This window comes from Callospermophilus lateralis, chromosome 1, assembly GCF_048772815.1.
Source record: "Callospermophilus lateralis isolate mCalLat2 chromosome 1, mCalLat2.hap1, whole genome shotgun sequence".
NCBI classification, from domain to species: Eukaryota; Metazoa; Chordata; class Mammalia; order Rodentia; family Sciuridae; genus Callospermophilus; species Callospermophilus lateralis.
Genome location: NC_135305.1, coordinates 200,772,117 through 200,791,908, shown reverse-complemented (window position 1 = coordinate 200,791,908; position 19,792 = coordinate 200,772,117). Strand labels below are relative to the sequence as shown.

Genomic DNA, 19,792 nt, shown 5'->3' with positions numbered 1-19,792 from the left:
GAAATATACAGATGTGGTTAAAACTCTTTCCCTGCTTCTTCCAAATTCTCATTAGAGGTCTAAAGGAGATGCTGGTCTAACATACTGTTTGGATGATAGCAATTTACTTTGTGTTTTAGATTGGAATTGGGAATAAATGATTACTTTTAAATGTCTCTGTTTCCTCATGTTCACTCTTTTTTCCTTTCTTACATAATTAATTTTATGAAAAGGTTTAAATGTGTTTTGATTCCAAAATGGATCTGAATTATACTGAACAAGTTAAAAATTTTTCATGAACTGTGTTTTCTGTTTTCAGGTTCTGTTTTGGATATTATTAAGCACATCGTGGCAAAGGGGGAACACAAAAGTGGAGTCCTGGATGAACCTACCATTGCTACGATCCTTCGAGAAGTATTAGAAGGGTTGGAATACCTGCATAAAAATGGGCAGATTCACAGGTATATAAAAGATGATATTTTTATCTTTTGGATAGATAGCAGTGCTGTATCATGTTATTGAGGCCAGTCTCATTCTTCTACAGAATTACTCATAGCTGTAATTGTTGTCAAGGCTCTTTGTATCAATAGTTTCAGTACATTGTGGTTAGACCTTTAATTATACATCTGGTGAGTATTAAAAAAATTATAAGTACTTCAATAAAATCAGAAAACATAAAATTAGCAATTTTTTACTGAGAGGCAGTTACTAATAACATTTGGAACATTGTTTTCTATTTTCTTTTATGTGCTTTAAAAGTATCTAAGATAATGATGTGTATATAATTTTGTCTGTTACTTGTTTTCTATTTCCAGTATTTTCCCAAATTATGAAAAGTTCTTTGTAAAATAGCATTGTTTTTATTAAAACTTTTTTTCCCTTTTTTTTCAAATAGATAACATAACCTGGTTCTGGTACTGCTAAATGAATAGTGATAGCTAAGTGAATAATGATAGATTCTGGGTACAGAGTCTTTGAGCACTTTCCCAGGCCCATTATGTGGATTACCATATTTGTGCAGGTGGAGTTCTCATTTAGTCCTATGGAAATTGGAAGTCTTTTTTCTTAGGCCACTTTTTGGTGCTCTTTAGAGTGTTTGGACACTCTGGGCCTACTGTTGTCCTTTCCTATTTGACAAAAGGCTGATAGATACTAGGCCTGGTTTGCCCTCTGCTCTTGAATTGGAGGGCTGTGAGATGGACTGTGCCTACTGATGGTGGTATGGGCCTACCTGCTGCCCTTGGGATGGGGCAGGGTGTAAAGTTTTCTGAGTTGGTCTTCATTGGTGACTCTGGTTCTGGAATAGTGGGCTCTCTTGCAACTGTGGAGTCCAGGGTGAGGCCTCCTGTTAGTACTTTGCCAGGCTGCCCCTTCACTGCTTCTCTGATCAGAGAAAGTATGCATGGGCCTTTTTTTGACCTATGCTTGTAGTTCTCAGTTTCAGGGCCCTCAAGTGCCCAGTCTAGGATATAGAAGATTAAAAGGAAGCTTAGGAAACTTAATGGCCTGTTGCTTTTCATGTCCCAAGGCCCTTAAACACTCTGCTCTTCTCTTTTCACTTTTCAGAGTTCTTTTGTGATTGTTGAATTATGTCTGGGAATTTTAGTTGTATTTAAAGAGAAGGAGCATGGGAAAGTAAATTTATATAATTAAAAATTTTTTTTATTTGCCTGAATTAATTACACTTGACACCAGAATGCACTACAGTTCATTGTACATAAATGGAGCACAGTTTTTCATTTTTCTGGTTATACACGAAGTAGAGTCACACATTAGTGTAGTCATACATGTACCTGGGGTAATGATGTCCCATCTCATTCCACCATCGTTTCTATCCTCATGCCTCCTCCCTACCCCTCTGCCCAATCCAGAATTCCTCCATTCATCCCATGCTCCTCCCCGCATTATGCATCCTCATCCACTTACCAGAGAAAACATTGGGCCTTTGGTTTTTTGGGATTGGTTTACTTCCCTTAGTATGATATTCTCCAACTCCATTCTTTTACCTGCAAATGCCATAATTTTATTCTTTCTTAATGTTGAGTAATATTCTGTTGTGTAAAATTTATATAATTTTTCTGGGGATTGGAACAAATCTCTAGATTTGGGATGGCACTATGATTTGTTTTTAATCTATTTCATTCCTGAGTTAAGATTCTGAGTGTAATATGACAGGTTTTTACATGTTATATGGGCCCATTCTCTGAATATTTTCTATTTATATCGTTATCAACATTGTAATAAACGTCTTCCTCTGTGGTTTTTAATTTTTTTTAAATCTAGCTTTCTATAAAGAGTCAAGGAGTCAAAGGGAAAACATTTTATAAAAAAAAATTGACATATCTTTTCAGAAATGTACAGATTTATGCCCCCGTTAGCAGGTTATGTAAACGGTAGAATTCATTGGACCCGGGCTAGCCTTGCCCATTAAAATTTCAATTTGCTAATTTTGATGAAGGAAGAATGGAATAATTTTAATGTTCTGGATTATTAGTGAGTTTAAATATCGATTTGTATGGAGTAATTGGTATTTCCTCTTGTGAAATGTTTGCTTCTGACTTTTGCCTGTTTTTCTTTGGGATTTCACTGCTACTTTGATTATTCTGAATTTTTTATGTGTTCAGAATGGGCTTTTTTCAGTTTTTGTCTTAGTTTGGCTAAAGGACGTGCTGTTTGGGTCATGGTCAACTTGTAGAATAGAGGGGCAAGAGGGAATGAGGTTGTCAGATTGTGATTAAAATCTGGAAAATAGGATGGGTTGATGGAAAGTCAAGATAGGTTGGCTGATTGGAGATGTACTTACTTCCATACATACACATCATTGAAGTCAAAGAATAGTCATAGTGGAGTGATTGAATGGTTACCTAGAAAAATAGGAGGTTATGGTTAGAGAGTAGTAATTTTGTACTTGACTGCATTTTGATGAAAACAAGATAAAAAACTGAGGAAGGAGATGCCTAAGGGGTGGTGGAAGAGGAGGATGTCTGTAGAGGTGGCATTAGTGAACTGAGAAGGAATGCATTGCATGATCATCTCTGTGATGGTTGAAGTTTCTTAGAATAATGGCAAGATCAATTTGGGCTCAAATAAACAACTGGGAAACTGAATGATGGCAGCAATAAAGACGGTGGATGGCAATGCCCGAAGGGAATTTTTCTTTTTTGTTTTTTTAAAAAATTATGTTTAGTTGTAGAGGGACACAATACCTTTATTTTATTTATTTATTTTTATGTGGTGCTGAAGATTTCAACCTGGCCTTACACCTGCCAGGCAAGGGCTCTACCACTGAGCCACCACCCCAGTCTGGGAATTTTTCTTTTAACTGAATGTTTAATACATTTGTGCTATTCAAATGAATAGAGAAAGGATTAGAATTCTATAATATATATTAGACATTTATGTAAAAGATATTGCCTTTTTTTTCCCCGAGAAGTTTTCCCCTATTTCCCTATCATTCTGTCTTCCTCAGAGCAAAGAATAGTAATTACTACTTTCATGGATAAGCTGCTCCATTGTGTTGGACAGTAATTATATCTTTATGTTTCACATCATCATTTGTACTAATTCACAGTGAAATTGAACTCCACTCAAAGTAGAGCCTAAAGAAATTAGAACAAATAGTAGTCAAATTCATATGAATGAATGCTAAAGGCCTAAGGATTTTTATTTAATTAATTAATTAATTAATTTATTTTTAAAGAGAGAGTGGGAGAGAGAGAGTGGGGGAGGGAGAAAGAGAGAGAGAGAGAATTTTTTAATATTTATTTTTTAGTTCTCGGCGGACACAACATCTTTGTTTGTATGTGGTGCTGAGGATCGAACCCGGGCCACACGCATGCCAGGCGAGCGCGCTACCGCTTGAGCCACATCCCCAGCCCCGCCTAAGGATTTTTAAGTGCTGATTTAGTAATAAAATATCTGCTGGCACAAACCTTATATTTACTCATATTATTAAAACTACAACAATAGAAATGATAGCCATTTTAAGGAAAAAAGAACTCTGGGACAAGGTCATTAAGTAAAATACATTTTAAATATAAATACCATGTATTTCCTGATTAGTGTCAAGTAAATATCTTAATTATCCTGAGTTTATGTCTCAGAGGAAAAAAATCAGAAACAATTACGAAGAAAGTGCTTTGCTTTATATTATCAGATTCATTTTCAAAATAATTGAGATCCAAAAAAAATAATAATAATTGAGATCCATTGGGAAAATTGTTTTAGTTTTTCTTTTTATCAAAGATGTATTGGTCGTTTTTTTGGTAATCCATTTATGTCTGCATTCTTTGTCTACTTTGCCTTCATTTTTATGATTGGATTCTTTTTAAAAAATATTAATTTTTTAGTTATAGTTGGACACAATATCTTTATTTATTTATTTTTATGTAGTGTTGGGGAACGAACCCAGGGCCTTGCCAGTGCTAGTCGAATTCTCTACCACTGAGCCACAACCCCAGCCCCGATTGGATTCTTTTTTAAAAAATCTTTTTAAAATTGTGAATGGACCTTTATTTTATTTATTAATTTATTTATAGGTGGTGCTGAGAATTGAAACCAGTGCCTCAAACATGCTAGGCAAGCACTCTACCGCTGAGCTCAGCTACCTACAAACCTAGCCCTATGGTTGGATTTTCTAGTCTGTATATGACTAACAAAGGGGAAATTGGAGGGTATATGTATGGCTCCACTAAATTTTTATAGATCTAGAACAGAATGGGAGTGATGATATAGAGTATACACTATTATCTCAGGCTTGAACTTCTAAACTGGAAAGTGAGGCTGGCTACAAAGCATGGAGGAAGCCAGAAAAGCAAACCGTGCATGGCTAGGTCTCCATGACCATGAATTTGTGGGACCCTGCTGAACAATGGGAAAGTGCTGTGGTAGCAGCACCTATCTCTACCTTGAACACCCAGTCTGCTGCCTGCCTGGGGCTACTGAAGCTCTGCCCACCCACATCCAGAGTCCAAATGGCAATCTGATTGATATTATATATATATAAAATAGAAGTATATATAAAATAAGAGCAAGGAAAAGCAAATTGAGGCTCTAATCTTTTTCCTCTCTATCTCTTGGATTGATAATTCTATTTTTAGGCTTAATGAGGTTTAATGATTCTTCTGCCATCTTGAACCTGCTGTTAATCTCTGCTGGTAGATTTTTCATTTCAGAAATCATACTCTTTTTTTGATACTGGGGATTGAACTCAGGGGCATTTAACCACTGAGTCACATCCCCAGCTCTATTTTGTTTAGAGTCAGGGTCTCCCTGAGTTGCTTAGTGCTTCTATTTTGCTGAAGCTGACTTTGAACACATGATCCTCCTAGCTTGGCCTCATGAGCTGCTGGGATTATAGGTGTGTGCACCATACCTGGCTCAGTAATCATACTTTTTAATTCCAGAATTTCCTTTGGGCCTTTTTTTATTGGTTACTGGGGATTGAACTCAGGCGCACTCAACCACTGAGCCACATCCCTAGCCCTATTTTGTATTTTATTTAGAAACAGGGTCTCACGGAGTTCCTTAGTGCCTCACTGTTGCTGAGGCTGGCTTTGAACTCACTATCCTCCTGTCTCAGCCTCCAGTGCCGCTGGGATTGCAGGTGTGCGCCACCATGCCCAGCTCCTTTTGGTTCTATTTAAAATGTTTTTATATCAGCATTAAGAATCTTTGTTGCTTCTTTTTCTTTATATATTTTTTATAATTGTAGATGGACCTTTATTTTGTTTGTTTTTATGTAGTGCTGAGGATTGAACCCAGTGCTTCACACATGCCAGCCAAGCACTTTACCACTGAGCCACAACTCCAGCCCCCTTTGTTGCTTCTTTATCTTATACTTTACTTCTTTAAATGTGGTTTCCTTTGATTCTTTGAACATAATTTATTTATAGTAAATGATTTCAAATCTTTCCTAAATCAATATCTGGGAACACTCAGATAATTTCTATTGATCACTTTTTTTTTTCCAGAATATGGGCTACACTTTTCATTTATCTTTGCAAATCTCTTGTTTTTCTGTTGGAGAGCCCTAAATTTTAGATGTAATTTTGTAGAAACTCTGGATTCTGATTTTTTTTCTCTGAACACTAGTATTCTAATTTTTTTTAACCCCCCTTAATTAACTTGCCTGGGACAAATCTGTGGTAGGTAGTCATTGATGTGATTTCTCTGCTTAGTTTTTTTTTTGTGTGTGTGGTTGTTTAAATTCTTTTTATTTTAAAGTCTGGTTTCCTAGGAATTACCCTATGTCCCTCTGAGTACTCAGCCAGTGAATAACTAGTGATTATGCTTATATATCAGGAGCCACTAAGGCTTTGCTTTACCAGAATCCTTCTATGAATTTTAAAATGAGCATTTTCAAAGTTCTGTTTTCCAATTTACCTAGATTTCAGTTTGAACCAAGCATTTTTTTGTTGGGGGGTAGGGGGGGGTTGAATCAGGGATTGAACTCAGGGGCACTTGACCACTGAGCCACATCCCTAGCCCTGTTTTGTTTTTTATTTAGAGACAAGGTCTTACTGAGTTGCTTAGCATCTCACTTTTGCTGAGCTGGCTTTGAACTTGCGATTCTCCCATCCCAGCCTCCTGAACCACTGGGATTACAGGTGTGTGCCACCATGCCCAACCCTGAACCAGGCCTCTTAAAGTCTTCTGTATTCTTGTGTGTATTCTCAAGGTTGGCCAGAAGTGTTTGACTAGCAAAGGCCTCTTTGTCTCTGTTGTGCATGTGTGTATCTTCAGCCAGGATATTTTTATCTCAATCTGGACTGAAATTACAGGCTACAGAGGCACTCTTGATCCTTTCTTGTTGGCTAGTCTTGAAAAAGTCATTTCCACTCACAGTGTCACTGGGTGTAAGTGTTGTCCACCATTTGTAATCAAGAGAGCACTTCAACTCTGACAGAAGAGCTGCCAGTCATTAAGTTGTGTCTACCTTAAAGGTACTACCTCCATGCAGACTAAGCTGGGCCTGATACCAGACCAGAACACCATGGAATCACACTGTTCTTATCTGTGATGCAGTAGTGTTTTCAAGCATAAATGTTTCTCAGGTTAATTTCCAGAGTACTGAAATGGTTGTTTTGTCCAATTTGTTCAGCTTTAAGGTTGATTTTTAGGGGGGATGTCTATTAATTTCCTCATTGAATTGTATCTAGAAGATCCACCCTTCCACATGTATTTTCTTGTCTTGACATTGACTTAAGAATAAATACATTTTGCAAGTAAATGTATGGATCTGGAGATTCTCGTGCTAAGTGAAATAAGCCAGTCCCTAAAAGCCAAAGGTCAAATGTTTTCACTGATATGTGGAAGCTAATCCATAATAAGGGAGAAGAGGGGAAGAATAGATATTCAGTAGATTAGACAAAAGGGAATGAAGGGAAAGACGGGGGGGGGGTAGGAAAAGGAAAGACAATGGAATGAATCTGAAGTAATTTTCTTAGGTACATATATGAATACACCATAATGAATCCCACCATCCTGTACGTCCGTTAAAATGGGGTTCTAATTAGAATACGATATATTCTAGACTTGTGTAATTATATAAAAGTGAATTCTATGATATATAATTAAAAAGAATCAGTAAAATTTAAAAGGCGGGGCCTGGGGATATAGCTCAGTTGATAGAGTGCTTGCCTTGCATGCACAAGGCGCTGAATTTGATCCCTAGCAACACACACACACACACACACACACATACACACACACACGAGCAAAAATAAAAAATACATTTTCCTTCTATAAAGAAGCCCCTAAATAAAATCTCTAAAGAAAAAAGGTTTTATGGTTATATTTTGTATTCTTAAAACTAATTTCTAAATAAGAAAATTTACATATTGCCACATGCATAGATAATATGTTGCTATTATTAATCTCACTTTGCAAGTGAAGAAAATAAGCCTTGTTAAGTTAGGGGATTTGCTTAAGCTTACAAAACGGGTCTATAAAGAAGTTTTCAGTGGCTTATAAACTAATTTTGAGGACCATTCTGAGTGGGAATTTCAAAGATATTTTTGGCTGTGATTTTATGTCAAAGGTAATACTCTTTAAATGGCAGCCTCTTAGGTAATTGTTAAAAGGGGTAATGCTTAATTAGCTAATCGAGAACTGACACACTGAACAAAATAGATGTTACAGTCATACAAAGTAAAGCTGACTGAACTTCTTTTAACATTTCTTGCAACACAGATATTGAGTTCCTTAATTAAGAGTTTCTTAATTCTTGTCTAAGAAAGTCTTTATTTTACTTTTGAAAGGTAATATCACCGGATATAAATTGGAGGTTGGTGGGGTTTTCTCTCAATACTTTAAATATTTCACTTCCTCTGTCTTCTTGCATGCATGTTTTCTTAAAGAGAAGTTGGATGTAATTCGTTTTTGCTCTCCTACAATGAAGTGTTTTGTTTGGCTTATTTCAAGATTTTTGTCCCTCTTTAGAAGTCTTTGGGTTTCCCCAGAGACTTCTTAAATAAGGTCCAAGACATGAATATCTTTCACTTGCAATCCCTTAAAATTTCACAGAACTATTTGGACAGATTCATAATGCTCAGTTCATCTGGCAGTTGAGGAAAACTTCAGTTTTCACCGTTAACTACCCAAAAGAAGACCTAGCACCCTGTTGAACCCATTAGGTATTAGAGACAGAAAGTACCTCACTTGGGCACTCTACTGGTCCTTCATTTCAGCTAATCTGCAAATTAGCATCCTTTGATGGTGGTCAAAACTATCAGGCTGGGCTGGGGTTGTAGCTCAGTTGTAGAGCGCTTGCCTACCACACATAAGGCACTGCGTTTGATCCCCAGCACTACATAAAAAAACTAAACAAACACAATAAAGGTATTGTGTCCAACCACAACTAAAAATGTTAAAAACACAAAAGTAACAGGCTGTATGTTGGAAGCTATCTAGCAAGCTGTGATAGTTTCTAGTGGGGGCCCTGTAGTTCTAATGATCCCTTTGAATTACAATTCTTTGTGATTGGAGGTATGTAACTGGAACATACATATTCAGGATTGTTATTTTCCTGATGAATGTTTTCTTTTGTTATTACGTAATGATCCCTTTTACTTCTAAAAATGTGCTTATGTTAAAGACAATCATGTTTTATTTTAACATAGCTAAACTAGCTTGCTTTTGTTAAGTATATTTCATGGTGATCAGTCTTCCCTGTGTTCTGGCTTTATTAAAGGTCACACTTAAAAGAGTACCTAGCCTTAAATTAGCCCAGTACTATGTTTAGGTGTAAATTTAAAAATGAGCCCCCTACCCATTTGGGCATTGTCTTGGTTCTATTTCTCAAGATTTACTATTCTGCCTCTTAAATGTCTCTTTCATTTCTTCTTACCATGAGGACTTCTTCTTTGTTTCATGTTCATCTACTTGGTAATTTTTGTTTTCTACTTATTCAGGATTTTTTTGTTTTTAGCAGTGAAGGGTATGTTTTGGGGCAGGAGCCTGGGACTTAGTAATGACAGTCTTTGTTTTCCATGCAGTTGTGCTATATTGTTTGGGATGGGAATTTTCTGTCTCATACCCCACCCCTGCACCTCTACCCACCCACCCACCATGGCTATTGAACCTAGGAGAGCTCTACCATGAGCTCTATCACCAACCCTATTCATTTTTTTTTTTTTTTTTTTTTGAGACAGTGTCTACAAAACAGCAGGGTCTTTTTGCTACTGTGTCCAGGCTGGCTTTGAATTTGTAATCCTCCTGCCACAGCCTCCTGAGTTGCTAGGATTACAGCTGTACACCACCAAGCCCAGCTTCTCACACTTTAAATCAGAGATTCAATCTTTCATATTCAGTGAAATCATCTGGAAAGCTTTAAAAAGTATCGCTGCTTGTCCACTGCCAGAAATTCATTTAATTGGCCTGGAATAAAGCCATGGCACTGAAGCTTTTAAAAACTCCCATGGTAATTCTAACATGCAGCCACGGTAGAGAACTACTACTTAGACTTTAGCAGTGAGCAGTGTGAAATATACAGAGACTTACACAGAGATGGATATTTTTAGTAGGTTTTGCTACTTCTCATATGTTTAAGGTCCAGTTGTTACTGTAGGTGGATTTGTGTGTTAGCCTGCTGAATCAGGTCACATAATTTTCTTCCATTTCTATTGTGTTTTCCCCTGACCCTTTAGCTTTAGAGATTTTTATTAGGATAAACATGTCTCTAAATTAGATTTTTCTTTCTGTGTCTACCTACCCAAATATTTTTCCCATTAAGAAGATTAGCTGTAACAGAAATGTTGGATATTTTAAGATGCTTAAATGTGGTATATTTCCAGCTCTGGTTTTGATTCATTGCTTCTCTTGACCTCTTTTCAATTTTTCCATAAACTGTGCCTATTGATGAGTAATAAAAATGTTATGAGTACAAACTTGTATTATGTACTTATGAGAAGGCCAAGCATTCTTTGATATTCTTTTTAATTTTAGGAGGAATGTGTAACTTTTGGGCAGTGGTGACATGTAAGAAATGACAGTAAGCAGTGAAAAACAAAACTCACTATTCTTGCTAAATAACAGTAGGTGGATGATGGGGCTTCTGAGTTGCTTAGTAATTGTTTATGACAAAGTAAAAAACGTTCTTTAACCTGAAGCCTTAGATTGGTTTTCAGATACATAGTTACAGATCTTTTTCTTTGAAAGGTCCATTGTCCTGTTGTGTGTGAGGACAGACTATGGTGTATTTGATTATTCACTGGATCATGATTTTCCTCTGCTTTTACTCCTGGAGACTGTTCTGCAGATTGCACTTTGGGTTCAAAAGAGAAACATAATTGATTATCAGGAAAAATAAGCAAAAAGTGCAGCTCTACTGAAAATCGGATTGATATGTTTTCATTTATGAAAGACAGAAACTTAAAAAACATTTGTATAGGTAATCCCTATACATGGCTTAAAGCATTCCACCAACACAAGATAGTGTATGATAAAAAGCTTCATCTGTGCTGACTTATGTTGATACCATATACCTTGAGGTGATGTGATAAAAATGACACTCATGAGTTTCCTTTCAAACCCAACACCAGTCTAACAATGAGAAAAATGTCATATAAATTCTTTAGAAGAATGTTTGACAAAATACTTGACTAATGCTTCTCAGAACTGCCAAGAACATCAAAAACAAGGAAAGGATAAAACACAGGTATTCATTCGTTATACATAGTATTTCATGGTATGAATGAGATGTGCCACAGCTTAATTGGTTTCTTACTGATGCAGTGGTTAGGTTTCTCATATTCTTTGACTGAAGTGTATTAGTTTATAACTCTGACATCTGGAACGAAGTAGGAGGTCAAGGATAGGGGTTGGAGTATCAGGGAGGGTACAATCTAGGTTTTTTTTTTTTATGTTGTTGTTGTTTAGTTGAAATTTTTATTTACTTTGTTGATAATCCACTTCTTTACAGAAGAGGATTTGGAGTCAGGTAGTGTCCTGCATAGTTTAGTTGATGGGTATCTGGGACATGCTAAATAAGATATAGATCTAGATGTAATTCAGGATAAAATGGGGAGGCCGACCTGGAAATACAGTCATACAGTAACACACTGTGGTAACATTGTAATACAACCTGCTGTAAAAACAGATGAGGGAGTGGCTAATCTCTACTCCCCACTACTCCCCACAGCTTTTGATGAGCTCAGAAAAGGGAGTTGGAAGTTAGTGGTTGACTCAGTTGAATGGCTTTTGTCACTAAGGGAAGGGAATGTCCTGAATTCTTTCCTATTTGTAGTATCTAAAGTCAAGAGACTCTAGGTTCATGGAGCAAAAGCAAGTCAGCCTCTTCCACTCTATTGAATCAGCCTCTGGGAAAACACTCATAACTTGCTTGGGTTTCTGAGCAATATACAACCTCACGAACACAATTTCCTTATGCTTCAGTATATATCAAGGAAACGCATTATATGCTGTGGTATGATGCTGCTGCCAACAGTTGTGAAACTGTTTGTTTGCCAGCGAATGGTTATGTTTAAAAATGGAGGAAAAAGGGACATGGACAGGAAGGAATGACGTGTGTTTCTCTGACTCGTTTTCCTGACAGACAAAGCTTTCCTCCATGAGCTGGCCTTGCTTTTTTTCTTATCTAGCCTTAAGTACTGCCTTTCTTTTTCTTTTTTTTTAAATATATATATATATATATAAGTTGTAAATGGACTTTTATTTATATGCAGTACTGAGACTCAAACCCAGGGCCTCACACATGCTAGGCAAGTGCTCTACCACTGAGCCACAATCCCAGCCCCTAAGGTACTGCCTTTCTTTTGTTTATTTAGTTATATTTGTTTTAATTGCAAAATGACTACATGAGTACATTCTTAGAAGATATTTGAGCACTGTTCCCCTTGACTTCAGCCCCACTCATCACTATGGAAACCATTAAAGGATGTGTGTGTGTAAGTGTATGTGTGTGTGTGTTTGTGTGTAAATGTAAGTAAAACAGTCATAAAATGCACTCTTATTTGACTTGTTCATTTAAAATGTGTGTTAGAAGGCATTTCGTTTCACAATCTGTTGATGGACATTCTGTTTCATGGATGTAGCAGAATTAATTTAACCTTTCCACTATAGCTGGCTGTCTAGATCATTGCCTTATTTGTTGTTATTGTGCTAGTTATTACAAACAGTGCTGCAGTGGAATCTCTGTATATGTGTATGTGTGTATACACACACACACATACATATATATATATATATATATATATATATATATATATATATAAATTTTTTAGTTGTAGATGGACATAATACCTTTATTTTATTTATTTTTATGTGTTGCTGAGGATTGAACCCAGTGTGTCACATGTGCTAGGTGAGCACTCTACCACTGAGCCACAACCCCAGCCCCCACTGTGAGGCTTTTTCTAGGTTATCAAGAAATGTATTTGCTGTTCTTAGGACTTAGAGGTTTTTAGTATACCAAAGAAAACATGTTGTAGACTTAAATGGATAGTATAATATCATTTATACTGGGGGAAATGTCCAGGTAAGCCATAGGTAATATATTTGTTAATTGGACTAATAACATTTAACAACTTTGGAGATAATACTAGACTTGAGAATGATGGTCAAAGGACTTTGATCTTCTTAGTGATGTGTAAAAAAAATTTTTTTGTAACAAGAATATATTCCTGTATTACTTGCGTTGTTATAAATATCAATAAAAGTATAGTTAGATTGGAATAATTTATATCTGTCTTTATGCTATAAGCTCAGAATAGTCTCTACTTTCAAGTGCATACTGATTATTTTAACAAAATTGATCAGTTAGGAGTTGGTGGGTGGGTATTTGAGGTTCCAGAGAGAGAATGATCTAGTATTTGTAAAAAGTGTTTAGTAGAAAAGTTAGTATTAGGTGAGGGTAGATGCAGGTCATGTTCTTTGGCCAGTCTGATCTCAGTTGAGAATATTTAGTCACCTTAAGTTTTCTCTAGATATTGTAAGAAGAACCTATACCTTATTGTGGTTTTCTGTTCAATGTTTAGATTCTGGTAAAGTGACTAAAATTTTAAAAAGCTTATTGTTGGCCTTAATACCCTTTAATACAAAATAAAACATTTAAATGTTGCTTGTGTTGTGTAAATACAGTAAACAATTGCTTAAATCATATTACTCCAAAGAATATATGTTTTTTGAGATGTGACTTTTTTTCCTTAAAGAGATGTGAAAGCTGGAAATATTCTTCTTGGAGAAGATGGCTCAGTACAGATTGCAGGTAAGGATAAGTGTTCCTTTTTATTCTGATTTAATGGTCAGTAGAACCTCATTACATATCTTTTATGTTAGTCAGTATTTTCTCCTGTTCTCTGGGCCATCTCTATTCAAGCATCCTGTGTTGGTACATCCCTGCTGACTCTCAAGATATCTTCTACCACTCATCCCTCATTTCTGATCTTGGACATTTTTCTGACCATTACTCATTACTTTCCAGTTGTCCACTCCTCATCCTGATGACGGTCTTCTGCTTTGGATTCTCATTGCATTCTGTACTTTGCTTTAAAGGATAAATAGTCAAGAATCCTCACTATGTTTAAGAGTAAATATGCTGTAGAGAGATAATATAGAACTGCTTTTGTCCTAGGAGAAAGTATTTGTTAATTATCAGGAGGAATCTGAGAAGTGGAAGTGTACTTTTGGCAGCTTCATAACTATGGGATAATAAGAGCTGGAGGCCAAGGCCTGCCAAAGGTGGCTATCCTGATGAAACACCGCCTCCTTCAGCTTGGTCCCAAGCTGCTAAAATAGTCAAATATTTGGCAGGGAAAAGGTGGTTACCCAGACCTTAAATTATTTCTTTCACCTTTAGAAGATAATTTAGGCAAACATCTTCATGTCCTTGAGGTTAACCAAGCCACATAATGCTCTAACATAAATTTGAGTCCTTTAAAAATAACAATTCTGGGGCTGGGGATGTGGCTCAAGCGGTAGCATGCTCCCCTGGCATGCGTGCGGCCTGGGTTCGATCCTCAGCACCACATACAAACAAAGATATTGTGTCCGCCGAAAAACTAAAAAAAATAAATATTAAAAATTCTCTCTCTCTCTCTCTTTAAAAAAAAATAGCAATTCTGTTTATCAGAAGAGGAACAAGCAGTTTTATGACTATGGTAAAAAGGCAAGCCATAGAGTAGATGTTTGCAACACGAATAATTAACAGAGATCAAATTTTGAACATATAAATAACTCACTAAGGTAAAAAGAAATAATAAAGTGGGCAAAAAGATTGGCATAGGCACTTCCCAAATGAAGAAATCCAAACATAAATATAAAATCTTATTAAATGAAAAGTACAATCACATTGGAATAATATTCTCAATTGACTGACTTTGTAGAAATACCTGGCAGTACCAGTTATTGGTGATATATTCACTAATGATGGAGTATAAATTAGTTAGAACCATTTATTAAAATTGAAGAGGTGTATATTGTAAGACTATGATTACTGCATATATAGCCCAGAAAAACTCACCTCTATGTTTACCACAGTAATCTTAATCATTATGAGTTTGAAAAAATTCATCACTTCATTAGTAGAGCATATAAATAAATTATGACTAATTTATATATCAGAATACTATATATAGTGAGGGAAATGAACAGATCTACAGCGACATACAAAAACATTAAAAATAAAATTACAATGTAGGATGATAGACTAGATGTGATATCCTTGTCTAGTGTAAATGGCACCAAACAGGAATTCAGGAACAACTTTGTTGCCTGTCTTTCATCTGTGTCCAATCTATCTCCAGGTAGATACTGCCTCCTTAGATAACTTTAAATATTTTTTCATTTTTATATATTTATTTGTTTTTGTATGTATGATGCTAAGTATTGCGCCCACAGCCTAACAAATGCTAGGCAGGTGGGTCCTCTACCATTGAACTACACCTCCAGCCCTATTTGTATTTTTTTTAAATTGTGATAAAATATAACATAAATTTTGCTATTTTAACCATTCTTAAGTATATGGTTCTGTGGCATTAAGTATGTTCATGTTGTGTAGCTGTCACAACCATCCATCTCTGGAACTTTTTCATCTTCTTCCACTAAAACTCTGTACTTATTAAAAAGTAATTTCCCAATACATGTTACCCTGATTCTGAACAACTATGATTTTTACTTTCTGTCTCTATGAATTTAACTACTCTAAGTACATCATAACTAGTCATACAACATTTCTTCTTTTGTGATTGGCTCATTTTATTTAGCATAATATCTTTGAGGTTAATCCATATTATAGCACATTGTGGATTTTCATTACTTTTAAAGACTGAATAATAATTCCATTGTATGCCTATACTATATTCATCCATTTATCCATCAAGGATAATAAAAGCTTGTTTCATCTACCTTTTATCTATTGTGAATAATGCTGCTATGAACACATGTATATGAACATCTGAGTCCCTGTTTTTCATTTCTTTTGAGTATATACTCATAAGTAGAATTATTGGATAATTCTGTGTGTGTGTGTGTGTGTGTGTGATGTTTTTTTTTTTTTTTTTTTTTTTTTGAGGAACTGCCTCAAAAACATGGCAACTGCTGTTTTCCTTTTTTTTTTTTTTTTTGTAGTGGGAGTTGAATCTAGGGTTACTCTACCACTGAGCTATATCCCCAGTCTTTCTTTCCTATTTACTTTTTTTTTTTTTGTGGTGCTGGGGATCAAACCCAGGGGCTTGAACATGCTAAGCAAATGTTCTGCCACTGAGCTATATCCCCATTCCCTATTTTTTTTACTTTGTGATGGGTTTCCCTAAGTTCTCTAGGCTGGCCTCAAACTTGCTAACCTCCTGCCTCAGCCTCCTGGTTGCTGGGATTACAAGCATATGCCATGTGCCCTACTTTTTTTTTTTTTTTTAAATTAATAGTTATAGCTTTTCTAATTGGTGTGAGTTGGTATCTATCTCATTGTGGTTTTGATTCGTATTTGCCTAGCAATTAGAAATATTGAACATCTTTTCATGTATTTATTGACCATTTGCCTTCTTTGATGAAATGTCTACTCAAGTCCTTTGCCATTTTAAAATTGGATTTTTAAAAATTGTTGAAGTGTGAAGTTCTTTATTCTGGATATCAATCCCTTATGAAATTTTTGGTTTACAAATATTTTCTCCCAATTCTTGGGTTACGTTTTGCACTCTGTGAGAGTGACATTTTAAGAAAATTTGATGAAATAAATTTTGGTGAAGTCCAATTTATCTGCGTTTTCTGTTTCCCAGGATTTGGTGTCATATTCAACAAGTTGTCAAATCCAGTATTATAAAGTATTTCCCCTGTGTTTTTTGAATAGTTATTGGGCTTACAGTTATTTTTTTATACTATATAGAATTTAGCATAGTGTATTCTAATTACTTGATTCTACCTTCTATAATGAGAAGTTGCATAAAAGTAGGGAACATGTCTCCCTTGACCTTTACTTTTGGTCCTGTCATTTAGTAGGCACCAAATTCCATTTTGTACTTTATTGAAATTGTTTACAGAGGAGTTAAAATGGTTTATTTCAAATTTTAGTTACTCTTTGTCTTTAGTTGGCAGTTTAAATTGAGGCAAGTAGGGTATTTGCTGCTTGATTTCTTTATAGTTGGAGTAACAGTGGACATTTTAGTAAAGTGGATGCTCTCATTTACATGCCTTAGCTGACTGCTTTAACTCAAGTCTTCAGGGTTGGTAAGTCTTAGGGATAAGAGAATTGTATAAAAGGAAAATCTGAAGATTTTGAATCATTAAATTCTGGATTTAGAATTCTGGATATTTTAAAGATACTAGGTTTTGAGTAAGTTTTAAAAAAATCAGAAGTCTCATAATTGAACCTGAAGATATAGTGTACATAACCTGATTGGTTAGTCTTTTATATTTAAGAATTTTAAGGCATAGGTTTGTTCTATTAGTAAAAATGCCCATACTTAATCAGGTGCTTAGTATTTTACAGGGAATTTTTAATTTACTCCTTAACAACAACCATTTAAAGTTGGCGCTATTATTTACCACTTTTTACAGATGAAGAAACTGTAGAACAAAGATAAAAAAAATTCAGCTAGCAAGTGGCAGAACTGAATGCCTTGAAGTTTTTTTTTTCTTCTTGAATGTACTTTAAATTTTTTTTTATTGATACATATGGACTAACATTTAAAATACCTAGATATTCACCAGTTTAGGAGCATTAAGAATTAAGATAAATTTTTTAAAAACTTGTTTTGTATGGTTGTGCTGTTTTACATAGAGATAAGCCAATAATCACTTCAAGATGAATGAACTAACAGATTTCTAAATCTGGAATTTTAAAGTTTACAGTGCTAGAATTAATCTTTCTCACACTGGGTTTGTCTATAATTTATTCTATTTTCAAGTATAGACCCATTTTACATACCACAGGGTGTTCTGAAATAGCAAGAAGGGAATTGGATAAGCTGTTTACTAAAGTATATAAAACTCTTCACTATATTAGATATTGTTCTTTGGTTGCATCAGAAATTATCATTGGCTAATTTAACAAAGCAGGAATTTTTTGAATATGCTGGGATTGAGTACACAGGAAGAATCAACCAACAACTAAACCTCAGGATGAACAAGAACCCAGTTGTGCTAGTGAACAAGATTCTTCTGTTGACATGACTCGACTCCAGTGACCCCCATTTTTCTTGTTTTTCCATTCAAGCTTCAGGCAAGAGCTATGATTGATCAAGCTTGGATTAAGGTGTCTAAACCTGGCTCAAATCAGCTATGCCCTGGTGTCAACATCACAGAACACAGTTACATGACCAGAACTACTATAAAAGGAGGAATATTGGAGAAACAGGCAGTCCTCCTCATCAGTGACTTTGTTTTCAATATTTTGGAATAAAATCTTTGTGGAGAAAATCCTGAGGCTTGGATAAACTTCAGTTTACCAATGATATACATCTATTAAGAAGTCAAGATGGGATATTAAATTAGAATTACTCTAATTTATTTGCAACCATCTTCTTGTGAACTTTTTGAACCTGTAGGAGTTTTTGAGCTGAAAGAGCCAGATGTTAGAAAAGGAAACGAAAAGAGAGGAAGGAAGGAAGGAAAGATGGATCCCATCCTAGTATGTAGAATGGATTTGAACAAGGAGCAGATTAAGATGATAATTTGTGAGAGTGGAGAGGAATGGAATGAAGGCTCTGTTAAGCTATACCTTAATTTAGCCACAAAGTTCAGCAAATTGGTCTCTCTCTATATGTCTTATATATAGGATGATGACTAACAACATATTAGTTTCCTATTGGTTTATGATTATTACTGACTTTATAATTCTGTGCTGTTGTATTCTATTTCAGACTTTGGGGTTAGTGCTTTTCTAGCAACAGGTGGTGATATTACCCGAAATAAAGTAAGGAAGACCTTTGTTGGCACCCCTTGCTGGATGGCACCTGAAGTTATGGAACAGGTACTATGATTTTTGTCTTTTAAAAAAGTGGCTTAGGTTTTTGTGATGAAACTGAGTAAACTAAATGTTTGCTTTTGTTTAATACATATACCAGGTTATTAAGAAATGTATATTTCTCCTCCTTGGTTAAAACTTAGTCTACTCTTTTTTGTGTGTATATGGTGCAGGGGATTGAACCCAGGGCCTCATGTGTGCTAGGCAAGCACTGTACCGCTGAGTTACATCCCCATCCCCTTTTATTTTTATTTTGAGACAGGGTCTCACTGAGTTTTCCAGATTGGCCTTGAACTTATGATTCTCTTGCCTCAGCCTCCTGAGTACATGATATGATAGGTGTGTACCATAGCTGTAAAATCCCCCAAAAGAATCTAAACAAAAAAGCCAAAGCATAACTCAGAACATAATACAATAACAATTTTAAAAAATTTTTTTCTTAATACAAAATAAATGACCTAGTAGTTTTACATGTTTTCTTTAAAAAATTTATTTTTAGTTGCTGATAGATCTTTATTTTATTTATTCATATGTGGTGCTGAAAATCGAACCCAGTGCCTCACACTATCAGGCAAGTGCGCTACCGCTGAGCCCCAGCCCCAGCCCTAGCCCTAGCCCTAGCCCTAGCCCTAGCCCTAGCCCTAGCCCTTACATTGGTTTTGTTGGTGTTTCTTGAAGGTCTAAGTGATCTCCACATCCCATTTTTTATTTGCATTTCACATATCTACAACCTGTTGTTACTTATTCCATCACTTAAAGAAAACTCCGCTGATTCTCAAATCTAGTGCTTATTTCTTATTCCTTATTTTATTTTTCTCTTTGGTGGCATTTGAAATTGGTAGCATTCCAACTTTCAATACCAGCCTCAGCACCTTAGCAAGGTACTAAGCAACT

The 19,792-nt window shown here is 35.6% G+C and overlaps 1 protein-coding gene across 2 annotated transcripts in view; it reads left to right on the top strand.

Annotated features, from left to right (window-relative positions):
* Oxsr1 (oxidative stress responsive kinase 1) overlaps positions 1–19,792 on the top strand; it is a 101,108-nt gene that overhangs the window by 38,021 nt on the left and 43,295 nt on the right. For both annotated transcript variants that reach the window (XM_076843720.2, XM_076843728.2), the window contains 3 exons: positions 299–440; positions 13,650–13,705; positions 18,795–18,904. In XM_076843720.2, the coding sequence (XP_076699835.1) occupies positions 299–440; positions 13,650–13,705; positions 18,795–18,904 (308 nt within the window). The remainder of the gene's footprint in view (positions 1–298; positions 441–13,649; positions 13,706–18,794; positions 18,905–19,792) is intronic.